We start from the raw sequence: 17615 nt of genomic DNA on the forward strand, positions 1-17615 counted from the left end.
CCACCACGGGGGCCTGACAGCCTCTTTCTGGTCAGGCGCGCTGTGGGCAGCCTCGTCATCACAGTGTCCCGGGGCTCAAGATGGCGCTGGCGCGGCCGCGGAGGGCCGGGCGCCGCTGCCGCCGAGTCTCCCCGAGGCCGCAGGCCGGGCACCCCGCGTCCTCGCTGCCGTCTCCCCCGGCTGCGTGTCCCGACCCGCGGCGTCGGTTTTGCGGGGGCAGGCGTTTCTGATCAGGCGCGCTGCAGACAGCCCCTCCCGGGGTCCCTTGCGGCGGCGTCCTGGGGGCCTCCAGGGGCCTCGGAGCAAGATGGCGGCGGTGGGCTCCGTGAGGCACGGGCGGCGGCGACCGCGACTCCAGTGAGGGGCCCGGGGGCCCGGGCGGCTCCGGGCCGGGGCCCCGCCGTGGGACGGACCATGCTACGCTCCACCGGCTTCTTCCGGTCCATCGACTGCCCCTATTTGGCTGGGGCGCCCGGGGGTCCCTGCCGGCGACCCTACTGCCACTTCCGGCACCGCGGACCCCGGGGCCCCTGCACGCCCGGCGGCGTTGGCGGAGCGGCGCTCCCCACAGCAGGTAATGCCCGCCCGCCCGCCCGCCCGAGGCTCGGCTCCCCGGCCCAGGTCCGAACGCCATCGCCGGGGTTGCCCATGGTTCCCTCGCCCAGCCCCCTCCCCAGCCGCTGACGACCGACGTCCGCCCCCCGCCCCCCGCCCGCTACGCGTCCGCACCCCCAGCCCCCGGACCCGGTGCAGGTGGCCCGACCTCTAGGAGCCCAGCGCCCAGGGCTGTAAACAGTTGGAGGGCCTGCCCTCCCGGGGCTCCCGTGAGGGTGGGGCGAGGTCGGACACAAAGGCGGGAGCGACCTGGGGACCCAGCACAGCTTCTCCGTCCATGATTAGCGCCGCGGCTCTGCGGGAACGACCCAGGCCCAACCTCCAGGCGGCACACCGCCCATGTTTATGACCACACCACTCTCCCTTTGGTGGCCCCCGTCACCGTCCACACCCACACCCTTGCCAGAGGGTCTCAGGTGGTGGACCTGCCACGCGCTTGTCCGAAGCCACCGGGGTGGGGTGTCATTCAACACCCACTTGAAGAGGGCATCTTGGTGGTGGGAGAACGATGTCAGGGCTCAGCGGGGGGTGGGGTGGGTGGGAGGCGCCCCGGCGCGGTGCCTTTTGTAGGCGTGGGATTTGAGCGGAGACACTGAGAACCATCAGGGTTTGGTTTGAGGTGGGGGAGGGGCATCGGAAAGAAAGGTCTCCATGCTGAGAGGAGTAAATGGGGGGGGGGGAGATCTTGGAGACCTGCGAGAAATTCAGGGGTACCCACGGGCATCCACAGCCTCTCCCTGGGCACCTCTCACCTGATTTCTCATTCCCAGGTTTTCTCAGCGAAGCCTCAGCTTCAGATTATTGAGTCTCACTCTCCCTGCTAGACTGTAATTCTCGGCTCCGAACCTTTGTGACTCAGAACGTGCCTGCTTTCCCATTTTTGCCTGGGGGACATAAAAGCACTCTCGGAGCACCTCCTCAGTAATCTGGCAAGGGCCATTGGCACCTGTGGCCACCTGTTTGCTGCCAGGTGAACATGGAGGGTCGTCGTCTGCAGCACACTTGGCACCCAGCAGCTTTGCTGTGCCAGGTGTGGGGGTTCATCTTGGCCTTGCTCCCAGGAGGGAACCAAGTGTGCTTACAGATACCTCAGCACCAGCTCTCGGGGATGGGGGAGGAGGGAGTGGACTGGGAGGCTGACATGCTGGGATGCAGTCTTGTGACTCAGTCTCCATACTTGCTGCTTCTTTATGTGCTGCAATGGCCCACTGAGGCCCCCCTCTCTCTACATGGATTTTCTGCAAAACGTGGGTTGAGCCTATGCAAATCAGGTACCAATGGCCCACCCAGGAGACTGGACAGTATGACAACACACATAAGACCTGTGGCGACCGTGTGTGTTGTGTGTTTAGTGCAGTGCCCTGGAGTCAGTTCTGAGCCACGGCAGCCCTATGCCCTGCAGAATGAAATGTGACCTGGTCCAGCATCATCTTCACGATCATGCTTCTGCTTGGGCCCATGGTGGCAGCCACAGTGTTAGTCTATCTCAGAGAGGACCTTGCTCCTTCATGCTGCCCCTCGACTTTAGCAAGCATGATGTCCTCTAGGGAGTGGGTGTGTGCAATAGGTGTGTGGAACCCTAGAGAGGGGATTGTCCCGTTTTGCCATCCCACTAGCTTAAAAAGAGGACCACTTCAAGAGCAGAGGGAAGGAAAGAAGCAGAGACAGGAGTGAGTGGTGCATCTTTTGAACCTGTGGTCACTGCGGAGAACTTTCTAGACCTAAGAGACCACGGCCATGGCACCAGAGGAACAGAAGCTGAGGCGGAGGACTGGCGGCAACTGAACAAGGAGCCTGGCGTGCTAGACTGTCCACGGAGCAGGATGGCTGCTTGTGGGCCAGCTGACCCACAGAGGAAGCAAGAACCACAGCCCTGGGCATGGGAGAGAGCTGGCCACCTGGCTGGGGTGCCTCTGGGAACTTGGCAGTGGAGCAAAGAGTCTTGTAACACTGAGCAGGGCAGAGGCCAGGCCTGAGTAGGGGTAGGGAGGAGACTGAGGGGAGCTGAAGTGCTGTCCTGCTTTGAAGAAGGGGTGCTGCCCACAGACCTCCTGATCCCAGGCCTGAGACGTAGTTAATAACCCCAGTGATCGTGTGGTTTGAGGTCCAGTGGCCATTTCTGCTGCTGTGGAACTCAGCTGAGTGGGAGTGTTGAGTGAAGAGCTGCTGGCCTCGGTTTAGAGAAGCAGGTCTGAGCCATTGTGGGAACAGGCCCTGAGCTTGTGAAGTAGGGCAAGGTCAGGTGGCCATGGCCATACTTACAGGATAAACTCTCCTAGGAACAGGAAGCCCTCAACTCCCATTCATTCAGGCCCAGCATGACCTCCCCAGACTGCCTCCTGTCCATGTGAGCATTTGACATCTTTGCACATGACAGTTCCCTCAAGTGCATTTGGGTAAACCCAACCAGTGCTCTCCAGCGGGCCCACATGTCCCTGTGCTGGTAAGCTGCGTTTTCTCCATCTGGGTGAGAGCCATGGTTGCTCTTGGCCCTTGGTGGCACTGGAGGCTGATGGGCACCTTCTCTGAAGAGGTCCTCTCCCCTCCTATAGACACCCAGATGAGACATGCTGTGTTCTAGTACACGACGACGCCTGCCTCGCAGCCACACCATGTGTTCCAGATCAGGTCCTTGTGGGTGGGTGTGGCTTCTAGCTTTGTGGAAGCAGTCACCAGGCCTTTCTTGAGCAGTGCCGCTAAGCTCAAGCAGGGCGAAGCCTTTGGTGAGAGGCTGGCTGCTGATGACTTGTACTGAAATTCCAGCCCAGCCTCCTCCCTGCTGGGGGCCCTTTGTGCCTCCACCTCTCATCATACCCATTGGGTCACCCCAATGAGGGCTATTGTCAGACCTGGCCGGACAGTTCACCTCCACCCTTTACCCTGAGAGCTCTGGGCCGAGGCTTGGTGTCCCAGCAGGTGGGGACCCCATGGGGAAGCTCTTAGTACCCCCTCAAAGTTGTCACTTCCCACCCCTTTATGAAATCCCCTTTTGCCTCCTTTGTGACTAGGAAACAGGTTTGTTTGGGGCTCTGGACTCCAGATGGCCAGGTGGTCACTGGAGCAGGGGCAGCTAGGACGAGTGTATATAGGTGCAGAGGACTGGGGTGGTTGGGCGGGGCTTGTCTCTAGGTAGCCTGGGGCTTTGGAGGGGAAGGACTGGGGTTGGCAGATGGGTAGGTGGGGCTTGTCCCTAGGTGGCCTGGGGCTCTAGAGGGGAAGGACAGGTTGTCAGGTGGGTGGGTGGAGTTTGTCCCTAGGTGTCCTGGGGCTCCTGACTGCAGAGCAGTTTCCTAGACAGCTTCTGCCAGGGTGGCTTGGAGTAGTGGCTTAAGGATCTGTGGGTCTGAGACACAGGCACAGAGCTTGCTTCGTGGCATCTTCTGTGTCATCCTTGCCCAGATGTGCCTGTGGGTGTGCATGGTGGCGGTGCTCAAGTCTGTAGTCCCCTCAGGAAGGAGGAGGGCCGTCCACCATGGCCCATCTTTCACAGGCCTGAGAGAGCAGTGCAAGGTCCCACAACCCTGAGCAGGACACAAGTCATGCTGGGCCTTTGCCAATTCCAGAGTGCCTGCCCCATGCTCAGCTGCACTGCCTTCACATATGAACCAAGCCTGAGTGGGGGCACACAGCATCCTACCTGCTACCCAGCTGGCAACTCTGAGGTGTTGGGTGGAATGTCTGGTTACTAGCAAGCCCCCACAGTGTTACAGGCTGTGGGAAGTGATCACAAGGGGGAAATGAGAGAACCCTGGGCTGGCAGCCCTGAGGTGTGGGTTTGGGGTGGGCCTGGAAGTGCTACTTTGCTAGGGTGCAGATGATGTCCAGGAGCAGCATGGGACCCCTGGGTGGGAGTTTATAGAAGGGGAGATGCTTGTTGGCAGGTACTTTCTGGAAGGACCAGGACTTGGCCAGGGGACAGAGATCAGTTCCAGCGGAGGAAAAGGATGAGCAAGGCCATTGGCCAGGTATGGGGGCCTTGGAGAGTATCTTCTTATTGCAGGCAGATGGTCTGCTGACCTTACTAGTGGTCCTGTGATGCCCAGGGAGGCCCGTGGGGTGGGGATGGGGGTTCTCAGGCCCAGGAGCAGAGCCCCCCCTCTGAACCCATCTTACTCTTTCCCAGCAGTGTTGGCTGAGCACCAGCAGGCCCTGCTCCTGCCCCTTAGATGGGAGCTGAGTAGGCATGCAATGTTGACAGGTGTGCAGTCACTTGCCTGTGTCCTGACCACCACCAGGGCTGGGCCCAGTCCAGCCAGTAGCACCTGCCTTTAGAAGAGAGGCCCTGGTCCCATAAGTCAGGCCCGTCAGGAAGCCCAGACTCCCTGAGAAGGAGAAGGGATGGCTCGGGGGAAGAGGCCAGTCAGTACCCCACGCTGTCTTGATGGGCTTACCTCCACTGAGGGCACCCTGCATGGCAGCCCCATATCTGCCTGCTACTGGCAATGGGGACTCAAGCACCCCGAAAGAGTGGGTTGGGTTAAGTGCTTGGTTGCCCAAGAGGGGTTGAGGTTTGCATCCCCTGAGGTACTGGGGAAAGGCCTGGCAGAAGGTGTGGAGTAGTGGCTGGGAGTTACCTGTTCTGTGGAAGTGAGAGGTGAGGGGCTGCCTATTGGTCGGTCCCACTTTCTGTGTGTGCCACAGACAGAAACTGCCGGTCCTGCTGGAGCCCCAGTGTGTGTAGCCCCTGTCCCTCTCCCTGGTGACTGTCCACTTGACCAAGCTTGCTGTCCTTTCTCAGAGGTGGGTAGTGCGTCTAAGTGCATGAGACCAGTCTCAGCACCCTTACTTCTCAGGAACACCTTAACTTGCTTCTTCTGAGGCCACCATGTGAGCTCCTAAGGGTCAGCGACTGATTAGATCTGGGTGGGCTTATGAAGCAGCAGCCCCGGTTTCCCCCACACTGCAGAGGGCTGGTATCTTTCCTCTCCTGCCCCTTCCAGGAGCCCCTGGGTCCCCAGAATCTAAGGCCCTCAGGGACCCTCTACCATGGGAGGGTTTGAGTTGCCTCCCAGAGGAGGAGCAGGCTTCAGTCTCCCCACCATTGTGGGCGTTCCCATTGTTCTATTGTTCCTGTGAGCTGCTGTGGGTTTCTGAAGCAGCCACTCTCCGGGGCTTGTCACAGGGCAGAGGGACTGGGGGGTGGGGAATGTGTCTGGCTCCATCCTGCACAGACACGCCCCGTGCAGGCAACAGAAGTCACCTCAGCTCACTCGTGTCCCCAGGGGTGAAGCTGGCTGCAGGGGAGCCCTGTTGCTCTCTGGTCTCCTAGGTTCCCAGCTAGTGGTCGAGTTCAGCATAGAATTGGGAAGGTGCAGGGGGACCAGCAAGGGGGTGGGGGCTGCATAGTAGGAAATGGTGCTCCCTGAGGGGCCTGGCCCCCCATGGCTGTATGTCAGGGTTCATGGAGGGGGCATACTACTGGCTGGGAGTCCCTAGAGCTGGGGTACTTTGGGGCAGGACCTGACCTCTGGGGGGCTTTCTGCCCAGTAGTTGGTGGTGTGTGGGGGGCAAAGTGAGAGAGTGGGGGTAATGACAGCAGAGGGCTGGGTCCAGCAGAAAGTAGGGGATACTTGGGAGTCAGGTGAGTGTCCCTTAAAGGCGGTTTCTGACCTGGGCTTTCTGACTGGTTGTACCCTTGTGGGTTTCCGAGACTAACTCTTGGTGGGAGTAAAAAGTCTGTGTTGTTCCTGTGGAGTAGTTGGTGGTTTCCAGCCACTGAGGTTAGCCAGCACTGAGCCCACTCTACTGCCAGGAATGGACTCAATTCAGGGCTGTGTTTTTCCGTTTGGAGCTGGGCTTTGAAGCATGAATAGTTTTCCAGGTGGCCAGATGTGGGATGGGGCTGGGTGGTCCAGGATCCTCAGCAGGGAGACCACCTGCCTGAGAGTGTGCATGTGTCTCCACTCTGCCCTGCAGGGTTGACCTTGGTGCTGCAGCCATCATGAAGCCCAGTCTTCCTTCAGCCCCCCCACCCCAACCCCCCCAGCACAGGCTCAGAGACCAAAGGGCAGAGCAGTGGGGCTAGGCTGGGCGTTGATGGAGGGCATGATATATATCGATATAGCCTTCTGGTCTCCCTGTCTTCCTCAGGAACTAGGAGTGGACGTTTGTCAGCTTGCCAACCCTGGTAGGACACATGTTGGGAGTTCCCATATGTGGGGTGGGTCTGGAGGGCCACTGAAGGAGGTGGCTTTGGGTAAGTCTGTAGGAGGTCAGGAGGTAAGGGCTCTGTGCTGTAGGAGGGGTTAGAGATGAAGGAGCCCCCTTGGAAACAAGTGTGCTCAGTCACCTACCACCATCCGTGTCTGCCTGCACCCACCTCATACCTGTGTACACCCTACCTCTGTGTGCGATGCCAAGTAATAAAAGCAGCTGATGCTCACCTCTGACCCTGGTATAGAGGCTCTTTCTTGGGGGACCCAGCAGGCTCCCTCCCTGCACCCATCCCCACCCAGCTTCCTGTCTCTGGAGGACCCCTGGACTTCTACTGTGGCCACCCCTATGGGCTGGGCCTCAGGAGCCTCCCGGAGGGCTTTATCCTTGCTAGACACCACCGTCAGGAGCTCATGGAGGGCCGGGCGGGGTGCCTGTGACAGACTGGGGATCTTTTTCTCCTTTGTGGCCTGGATTCAACCTTGCCACCTGCAGGGAGAGCCTGGGATTCCTCTCTCTGGCTCTGGAGTTGAAGGGACAGCTCCTGGGTAGGGTGGGGTCCTGCCCAAAGGTCTGTGCTCAGTGCTAGGGTTCTGTCACCCTTGGGGATGCTTTCCTGCAATGGGGGGAGTGGTCCCAACCTGCTTCTGGGTCTGGTCTGGCTGAGAGCCTGGAGACCCTATCTTAGAGGATCCCCTGTGGACCTAGCCTCACTGTCCCCATGACCCTGTGGTGGATCCCAGTTCCCCCCTCCCTTTCTCTGGGCTGCTTTGACTGACCCTCAGCAAGGCTCTGTCCCTTCACCTGCGAGGGGTCCTGAGGGCGCTGCGCATCCTTTCTGTTGTAGAGGATGGAGGACCAGGATGGGATTATGTGGGTATAGAGGTGGGGGATATCATGTGTAGAGGTTCCATTAGGGTTGCACACCACATCCTCACAGGAATTGGGGGTGCGATTCCTACTTCCAGGGCTTGTGATTGATCCTGTCAGGGCTGTACCTGGAGCTGGTTGTCGGGGCCCCTGTGTCTAGGCTCCGTATCTCCTGGAAAGCCGTGAGGGGAGGGGTTAACGGAATGGGTGGTTTTAGAGCTTGGGATGTCGGGGGCCAGACTGGGCTGATTGGGACAGAGGAACTGGTTTACCCCAGCTCCCAGGAGCACCCTCTGCCCGTGCCACGCCCTTTTGAGTGCACAGGGGTGGGAGCGCTGATTCTCATCTCTGATGAGGCTCCAGGCCAGCACTTTGGGGGTACAGGGTAGGTGCTGGGCTTTCTGAGCCCCTAACCCATCCCAAGCATATTCTGGGGAAGTTGAGGACTGCAGGGGGGCTCCCCTTTTATTTTGAGTGGGAGTGAAGGAGCCCAAGTGGTGTGGCACCTCCTGCTGCTTTATGGGGTCCTGCACCCTCCGGGAACTGGCAGAAGATATTTAAACCCTCCCCACCAGGCGAAAGTTTTCAAGGCTGTGACCAGGTCACTGGCCCCTGTGACTCACTAGCCATCAATCATTTAAGCTAGAAGATCTTCCTCCCCCCGCCCCCCTGTGACTGACTAGCCATCAATCATTTAAGCTAGAAGATCTTCCTCCTCCCGCCACCCCCCTGTGTCTGACTAGCCATCAATCATTTAAGCTAGAAGATCTTCCTCCTCCCGCCCCCCCCCCCTGTGTCTGACTAGCCATCAATCATTTAAGCTGTTTGCGACATTCCTCGAGTCCAAAACCCCAACCAAGCCCGCTGCAAGTCATGAGACCTTATCCAGGGGTTCCTAGGCTGCACATTCTTACGGGCACAGACATCCTCACCTTTCCCTGCAGCACCGCCGCAGGTGGTTTGAGTCGCCTACCTTGTGGTTAGCAGTCTGCTGCGTAGTACCGGACAGCACAGCCAGTCCTGAAACAGATAAACCTCACTCACCCCAGCTCGCATTTGGAAACCAAGATTACCCCCCTCCCCCAGTTCCCGCTCTGCCGCAGTCCAGGCTTGGCTCCTGGGAAGGGGTGCAGCCCCCTCCCCCACTACCGCACCGCCTCACCTGGGGCAGCGGTGGCTCTCTGCCACCCCGCTGGGTCTTAGCACGCCGGGGACGGCCCTGAGTTCCGGGAGGGAGAACGCCTTGGCCTCAGTTTCCCCGGAGGAGAAGGACTGAGGGTTGCCGCTGTGATTTGCCTATTACTCGGAGCTCAGCGGATGGGGGTCGTTTCTGGCCTCCCTCCCACCCACTCACTGTATCCTCCAGCCAGATAGAGCCCCTCCCCCTCTGGCTCGGCCCCTCCCAGGTGCCCGGGGAGGGGGCCGTCTTCACCAGGTGGGTCCTCCCCATCCCAGGGAGCAGTGCGGTGGGCTGGGCTGAGGGCCCCTGAGTCACGGTGGGAGCAAGGCCATCTGTCGTTGTCATCTCCGTCGGCAGCCATGTCCAGTAAGTACCCCATGGCGTCTCCGCTGCCGCCCGGTGGCCCAGACCCCTTTGCTAAGGGCTACGGGGTCCATCGCTGGGGTTCTTCCATGGGGCGTCGGCCGGGTTGTGTGGTTGTCGTGGCTTGGAGGGATCTGCCCTGGGAGGAAACCTGGCCCCGCTGCTGGACCGGGGATGGGAGTGGGGGGGCACGGGCAGTGCGGCGGCCCTCTTGACCTCTTCTGAGAAGCCCCATACCTTCTCACCCGGGACCCCTGCAGAGGGTCTCCACCCCACCTGGTATCTCGGAGCCGATCGAAGCCCCCGTGACCGCTGCCGGGCGTGGTACAGACGGGCGCTGGGGATGAGTAGTGTCTGCTCCCTGGACGCATGCTAGGACGCCCCCAAGGGACCTCAGCCTGCTTGGTGCCCCTCGAGGCACGACCTGCGCCCGGAGACAGCGCGGGCGCTGTCTGCCGCATTGTAGCCACAGCCGCAACCGCAGCGCAGCGCAGCGCAGCGCAGCCGGAAGCGCGGGCGCTGCCCGCCTCCTTCCCAAATACAATTTCTAGAGTAGGCCTGGCGTCCGGAGAAAAACACGCCCACCGCCCCCTCCCTCCGCGCCTGGTTCCTTCTGCACATGCGCAGACGGACTGGCCACCTTTCTCCAGCGGGCCGCGCACCGATAGGAGCTCGCAGCTGGGGTCAGGTGTTCAGCATGGACCACCGGAGCTGAAATCGGGGTGTTCACTGGTTCCCCCCACCCCCAGGAGAGGGAGAAGGAAGCGGCACCTCCCCAGGATGGGGGTGGGGAGATGGCTCGCCTGTGGCCGCTGTGGCGAATGGCCATAACTCAGCACCTTAAAACAACGCGAATGTATGACCCATAGCTGTCGGCGCTATAGCCCTGAGGGGGGTCTTACGAGCCCGAACTCAGAGGTATCGGGTGGTTCGCGCCAGGGAGGAGCACCTCCCGCCTCTTCCAGCTTCCCAAGACCCCTTCCTGTGTCTTTTGGTCTCTCTCTCGCTTTCTGTCCGGCCCTCGCGGCTCTGTCCCGAGAGCACCATGGCTTGCCCGGCCCTCGGGCGGGGCGGGAGGTGATAACGCGCTCAAGCGCCAGCCAGAATGATTTTTAACGCCAGCCAAAATGGCGGGGGTTTGAGTCCCTTGGGGTCTCTGTGCAGAAAGGCCCGGCAGGCGTTCTACTACCGAGTAACCAGCCTCTGGCAACCTCAGCGCATAGCTCTCTTTTGGCTAGCACAAGGGGTCACCGTGCGAAAAGGTTGACATAGTGACGTGGACCCCCCAAGTGATCAGAGGTCACCTTAACCTAATCCAGCTCTTGGGCAGCCTCCAGGGCAGCGGAGGGCGCACAGAGCTGTCGCCAAGGGTCTCAGCAACCCCCTCTGGTGCTTTGGGACCGCGGCGCGGGGGTCAGTGCCGCGGAGTTGTGAGCTTAGGAGGGCCGGGCTTTAGGCGACCGTCTGGACAGTGTTTGCCATAGCTCGCGTCGCCCTGCCCAGATGGATCAGGTTTTTCGTCGCTCCTCGCTCAGAATCAGCCCGCCGCTTCCTAGTCAGCCTGCGCTGATGCTGGGATCTGAGAGAGGACTCGCAGAGCTGCCAGCATCACGAGCACTTGCTTGCAGCCTTTTGCTCTAGAAAGTTCCACGGCACAGGTTCTGGAGGTTTGAATGTGGCCATCTCTCAGGATGGGAGGGGGCGGTGGTTAAGAAGCCCTCAGCTGCTGGCCACAGGAGGGAGTGCTGACGATGTAGGAAACCTCCTGCGGGCCTGCTCTACTGAGCCCGGTAGAGTTGCTCCTAGCTGGGACACTGCGCGTTTCCCTTTGGGCTAAGGTTTCCGGAGCAGATAGTTTTGTATTGGTACGCTTTCCTTGGTACAGGTCTCACACCCATCCATTTTGTTTCGCTTCACACTGAGCCATCCCCTCAGCGATGGTGGTGGATTGACACTCAGCTCCCAGTTTCGGTTCCTATCCCTCTGATTCACCTGACCCCCGACCCTGCCCACCGGTAAATGTGACACTTTTATTCTCAAACGGTTGACTGTTGTCACATAGCGCCACTTGCTAGTCAGTGTGTTGTACTGTGGTGGCTGTGTGATGCTGGACACCGTGTCACTGGTATTTCAGATGCACCCCATGGGAGCAGGTTTCAGCCAAGCTTCCAGACTAAGAATAAACTCCGGAAGAAAGAGCCCCTGAAAACCTTATACATAGTATCCAACCTTTGTCGGCTGAAGGCCTAATGAATGGAAGCAGAACTTTGTCAGAGACGGCAAACATTTATTAATAATCAGAACATGCAATGCACAAAGTATGACTAGGAAAATTGGAATAATCAAAAATTGGATGGAATGCATAAAGTTCAATATCCTAGGTGTTCAGGAGCTGAAATGGACTGGTAGTGGCCATTTGAATCAGGGCACCATGGTTTACTGGGCTGAGGATGGCACAATCGGGAGGGACAGCGTTGCATTTCATCCTCTTAAAGGACATGTTGAGGGCTAGTTGGAAGTACAATGCTGCCAGTGATAAGATTATAGCTATCTGAATTCAAGGGGGTTTGATCAGTACAGCGTTTTCAAATTTATACACCAATCACTAAAGCTCATGTTGGAGAAATTGGAGAATTTTACCAATGTCTTCAGTCTGAAATTGATCAAACATAAAGTGCATTGATAATAACTGACTATTGGAAACAAAGAGGAAGGAACAATAGTTGGAAAGTGTGGTCTTGCTGCTAAAAAGGAAGCTGGAGATCACCTGACAGAACTTTGTGAGGCCAGCAACTTGTTCATGGCAAATACCTCTTTTCAACAACGCAGGAACTCTACACGAGGCCTTCCCCAGATGGAGGACACAGAAATCAAATTGCCTCCAGCTGTGGGAGAGACCCCATAGCTGCAGCCAAGATGAAGCCAGTTGTTCACATAGAAGTTCAGGTTGAAGCTGAAGAAAATTAAAACGTGTCCACAGAAGCCCAAAAAGAAGCGTGAATGTCTCCCACCAGAATGTTGAGAATATCTCAAGCATGGATTTGCTGCCTTGAACACTAAGGACAGAAGACCTGACGAGCCACGGGGAGACACTGAGACCGTCATGAAGGAAGCAAAGGTCATTCAAAGGGCAGGAAAGAATGAAAAGGCACGACTCGGAGCCTGACAGCAGCGTGGATGTCTGGCTGAGACTTGCTCTAAGTCGTAGAGTAGCTAAAGCAAATGGAAGTAAAGAAGACACCATAAAGAGCTGAACAGAAAATGTCAACGGACAGGTCGGAAAGATAAAGTAAAATATTAAAATATGCGAAGTCCTAGAGTTACAGACAACCAAAAGATAAGAATAAGCTCAGCAGACCTTAAATTGAAAGAACTAAAGAAAAATAAATTGTAGCCTCCAGTTGCCATGTTGAAAGATTCCGGGGGCAAAATATTGAGTGATGCAGGAAGCATCCAAAGAAGTTGGAAGGAGCACAGAGTCACCGCGCCACGGAGAACGAGTTGACAGCCCACCCTTTCAGGAGACAGCATGCGAGCAAGACCCCGTGGTGGTGGAAGGAAAAACTCAAGCTATGCTCAAAGCATTAGCCAAAACCAAGACTCCCGGCACTTGATGGAATACCAGTTAAAGTGTTTCAGCAAGCTGCTGGAGTACTGGAAGCACTCACTGTTTCATGTTAGAAAATTTGGAAGATAGCCATTCAACCGAGTTGAAGAGATTTATATCTGTGCCCAAGAAAGGTGACCCAACAGTGTGTGCAACCTATGGGACAATGTCATTAATATCTAGGATCAGTAAAATTTCGCCTAATATCAACCAGCGAAGATTACACCAGTATATTGACAGGGAGCTGCCAGGAATTTGGGCTGGATTTAGAAGGGGATGTGGATAACGGGTAGCATTGCTGATGGCTCTTGGCTCACAGCAGAGAGTACCAGAAAGCTGTTTACTTAAGATTCATTGACTGTGCCAAGGCATGCGACTGTGTGGGCCATAAGAAACGATGGAGACCTTGAGAAGCATGGGGTTTCCAGAGCACGTCACTGGGCCCATGCGAAACCTGTACAAGGAACAAGAGACAGTTGAGTGAATAGAACAAGGAAATACCGTATGATTTAAAATCAGGAAAGGTATACATCAGTCTTATTCTCTCACCATACTCATCCGATCTGTATGCTGAGCAAATTATCAGAGAAGCTGGGTCATATGAAGACAAATTAGGATGGGAGGAGGGCTTATTAATTACCTGTGATAAGCAGATGACACAACCTCGCTTGCTCATAGTGAAGAGGACTTGGGGCACTTGCTGAGGAAGATCAAGTATTGAACCTTCAGTATGGATTATAGCTCAATATAAAGAAAAGCTATATCCTCACAACTGGACCAGGAGGTAACAAAATGATAAATGGAGAGACTGTTGAAGTTGTCAACGATTTCTTACTGGATCCACAATCAGTGCTCCTGGAAGCAGCAGTTGAGAGATCAAGACACGTTGCATTGGGTCAATAAGGTGTGCAAGGCCTGTCTTTGTGAACTGGCCAGCACTTCCAGCCGCAGTCTGCTGCTCAAGACCTCTTTAGAGTGTTGGAAAAAGCAAAGGGTGTTACTTTGAGGACTAGCGTGTGCCTGACCCGACCTGAGCCATGATATTTTCAGTGGCCTCATATGCATGTGAAAGTTGGACACTGAAGCAGAATCTGTGCGTTTGAATCATGCTGGAGAGGAGTATTGACAGGCACGGCACCCGGACTGCTAACAGAGCGGCCCCTCCACCCCGAGAGACGTGCAGGACAGGGAGATTTCCTCTCAAGTCCTTTCAGCGCGCTGTCAGGAGAGATCAGCCCCTGGAGGAGACATCATGGTTTGACACAGCACAGCTGCAGCAATGGACTCAGGCGGGGAACAATTGCGAGGCTGGGCGAGGCAGTGTTTTGTTCTCTTGCCCTTGGGTTGGAGCCGACCCGATGGCCCCAACAGCAGCCACCACAGCACTGTAACGGGGGAATTTCGTGCAGACATTTGTGGGTCTGCCTGACGACCAGGAAGCCTGGTCTGGGACTGCCAGTGTGTCCAGGGCATCCTTTTCAGAGCACTTGGTAGTGCCCACCGGGCACATCTAGCTTCTCTGGTCTCAGGGTTATAGAGACTGAGGGGTGTGTGAGCCATAACCTGTTGGACTGATGGTTTCCATCTGTCTCTTGGGTCTCTGCACGCTTTCCTCTGGTTGGAGAGACACCTTACCCAGCTGCTCAAGAGCTTATTTTTTTTTAATTTTTAAAAAACATTTTACTAGGGGCTCATACAACTCATCTCAATCCATACATATACATACATCAATTGTATACAGCACATCTGTACATTCTTTGCCCTAATCATTTTTTTTCTTTTATTTTTTTACATTTTATTAGGGGCTCATACAACTCTTATCACAATCCATACATATACATACATCAATTGTATAAAGCACATCCGCACATTCCCTGCCCCAATCATTCTCCAAGCATTTGCTCTCCACTTAAGCCCTTTGCATCAGGTCCTCTTTTTTTTTTCCCCTCCCTCCCCCTCCCCCCTCCCTCATGAGCCCTTGATAATTTATACATTGTTATTTTGTCATATCTTGCCCTATCCGGAGTCTCCCTTCCCCCCCCCTTCTCTGCTATCCATCTCCCAGGGAGGAGGTCACATGTGGATCCTTGTAATCAGTTCCCCCTTTCCAACCCACTCACCTTCCACTCTCCCAGCATCGCCCCTCGCACCCCTGGTCCTGAAGGTATCATCCACCCTGGATTCCCTGTGCCTCCAGCCCCCATATGCACCTCTGCCCTATCTAGCCCTGCAAGGTAGAATTCGGATCATGGTAGTTGGGGGGAGGAAGCATCCAGGATCTGGGGGAAAGCTGTGTTCTTCATCAATACTACATCGCACCCTGACTGACCCATCTCCTCTCCTAAACCCCTCTATGAGGGGATCTCCAGTGGTCGACACTTGGGCCTTGGGTCTCCACTCTGCACTTCCCCCTTCATTCACTATGGTATATATATATATATATATATATATATATATATATATATATATATATATATATATATATATACACACACACACACACACATACATAGACACACACATATATACATATATTCTTTTTTTTTTTTTTTTTTTGCATGATGCCTTATACTTGGTCCCTTTGGCACCTCGTGATTGCACCGGCTGGTGTGCTTCTTCCATGTGGGCTTTATTGCTTCTGAGCTAGATGGCCGCTTGTTCACCTTCAAGCCTTTAAGACCCCAGACACTATCTCTTTCGATAGCCGGGCACCATCAGCTTTCTTTGCCACATTTGCTTATGTACCCATTTGTCTTCAGCGATCCTATCATGGAGGTGTGCAGCCAATGATAAGATTTTTTGTTCTTTGATGCCTGATAACTGATCCCTTCGGGACCACGCGATCACACAAGTTGGTGTGTTCTTCCATGTGGGCTTTGTTGCTTCTGAGTTAGATGGCCGCTTGTTTATCTTCAAGCCTTTAAGACCCCTGTCACTATCTCTTTTGATAGCCGGGCAACATCAGCTTTCTTCCCAACATTTACTTATTCACCCACTTTGGTTTCAGCAGTTGTGTTGGGAGAGTGAGCATCATAGAGTTCCCATTTAATAAAAGAAAGTATTCATGCATTGAGGGAGTGCTTGAATAGAGGCCCAAGGTCCTTCTGCCACCTTAATACTAAACCTATAAATATAGACACATAGATCTATTTCCCCATCATATATATATATTTGCATGTACATGTCGTTGTCTAGGCCTCCATAAATGCCCCTTGACTCCTAGCCCTTTCCTCCATCTCCCTTGATCCTCCTGCCCTACTACCATGCTCCGTCCCCACCTGGGCTACAGCTATACCTCTTCTGTATGCAACCTTACCCTCCAGAGCTTTTTAAGAGCCCTGTGGCTATGCCTTGATTAGGAGAGAGGCCATTGTCTCTGTGAACTCTGCCCTTTCACCGCAGTGTTCCCTGAGGCCATGGGCCTGCTTATCCCCCTAGGTCCAGTGCTCCCCTCCCCACTTCCCTACATTTTGGATCTGAATGCATATAAACCATGGTGTAGCCCAGCCCATTGCCCAGCTGCAGTCACTGCTGCTGTGGGGCTGCCTCCTGTGTGCTGCTGTTTGCCTCTGCTTGTTGCTCAGTCATCCCCTGCCCTGACGCTTCCTTGCTACAGCTGTGTGTTGCACCCTCCCACTGCCTCCCTGCTGTGTGGTACCTTCCCAGGCACCCAGGTGAGTAAGGGTTAGTGTGTCCTGGAGCAGAGCCGCCACTTTGGAAACTGCTGGCTTTCTTGTGGGCAGCCGAGCACGTGGACACCAGTGATGGTGACCCAGACATGTCCCGGCCGGGGCTTGTGAGGGCTGCAGCAGCCGTGGCTCACTCCACCACCTGCCTCCAGCCCGAAAGATGCTGGGCTGTGACCTCCCCCCTCCTGCCTGCCCCCCCACCCCCACCAGTGGGCAGAGTGGTCTTGGCGAGCTTCCTGTCTCTTTTCAGAGGTGTGGGGGTCCTCGATGTGGAGTGGCTGGGGGGCAGGGCAGGACCTATGGGAGGTCCCAGGGCATCCTCAGCCCTTCTTTATCAGCCATCATGGCAAATGCCTTTGGGCAGCAGTTCTCAACCTGTGGGTGGGGGTCCAACGACCTTTTCACAGGGGTCACCTTAGACCATCCGAAAGCACATATTTCCAATGATCTTAGGAACAGAGACACCGCTCCTCTATCTGTCTCCAGGCGGGTCTGCCCACATGCAGATATGTCGACATATGGGTACCCAGCGTGAAAACTGTTACCCATGCTACACCATGCTTCAAGACAAAATTTCATGTATTTGTCATTAGAAATAGATATTTCACGATATATAATGACGTATTGGTTTTGTGATTCATCACTGTGCTTTAATGATGTTCAATTTGTAACAGTGAAAATACATCCTGCATATCAGATACTTACGTTACGAGTCATCACAGTAGCAAAATGACAGTGAAGTAGTAGCAACGAAAATGACTCTATGGTTGGGGTCACCAGCCCATGAGCTGCTGTGTGAAAGGGTCACGGCCTGAGGAAGGCTGAGAACCACTGCCCGGGCATTCTCATCCCTTTGTTATCAGCCATCACGGCACTACCTTTTCGCAGACAGGAAAGAGCCTGGTGGCCCGTGCTGAAGTGCTGGGCTGCCTTTCCTCTGTCCGGAGGGGACAGGGGGAGCACTGGATGTGTCCGACTGTGGGGTGGCGTGAGAGGAGCCCCCCTCTGTCCTCTGTGTGGGTCTGCTGATCAGCAGGGTGCTGTTCATGGCGAAGTGACTATGGGCACTCCTGTAGAGCAGTGAGAGCCACACCGGGGCCCTGGCAGGGGGTGTGCGTGCGCGTGTTGTGTGGACTGT

General features: G+C 55.8%; 1 protein-coding gene across 1 annotated transcript in view; it reads left to right on the plus strand.

Moving 5' to 3' along the window:
- The first annotated feature begins 107 nt into the window (after nucleotides 1-107).
- Nucleotides 108-17615, plus strand: part of REXO1 (RNA exonuclease 1 homolog) — a 28347-nt gene continuing 10839 nt past the window's right edge. Inside the window, exon 1 of the mRNA XM_075544451.1 lies at nucleotides 108-574. Within this exon, the coding sequence (XP_075400566.1) occupies nucleotides 415-574 (160 nt within the window). The 5' untranslated portion in view covers nucleotides 108-414. The remainder of the gene's footprint in view (nucleotides 575-17615) is intronic.

Source organism: Tenrec ecaudatus, chromosome 1 (assembly GCF_050624435.1).
Source record: "Tenrec ecaudatus isolate mTenEca1 chromosome 1, mTenEca1.hap1, whole genome shotgun sequence".
Taxonomy (NCBI): Eukaryota; Metazoa; Chordata; class Mammalia; order Afrosoricida; family Tenrecidae; genus Tenrec; species Tenrec ecaudatus.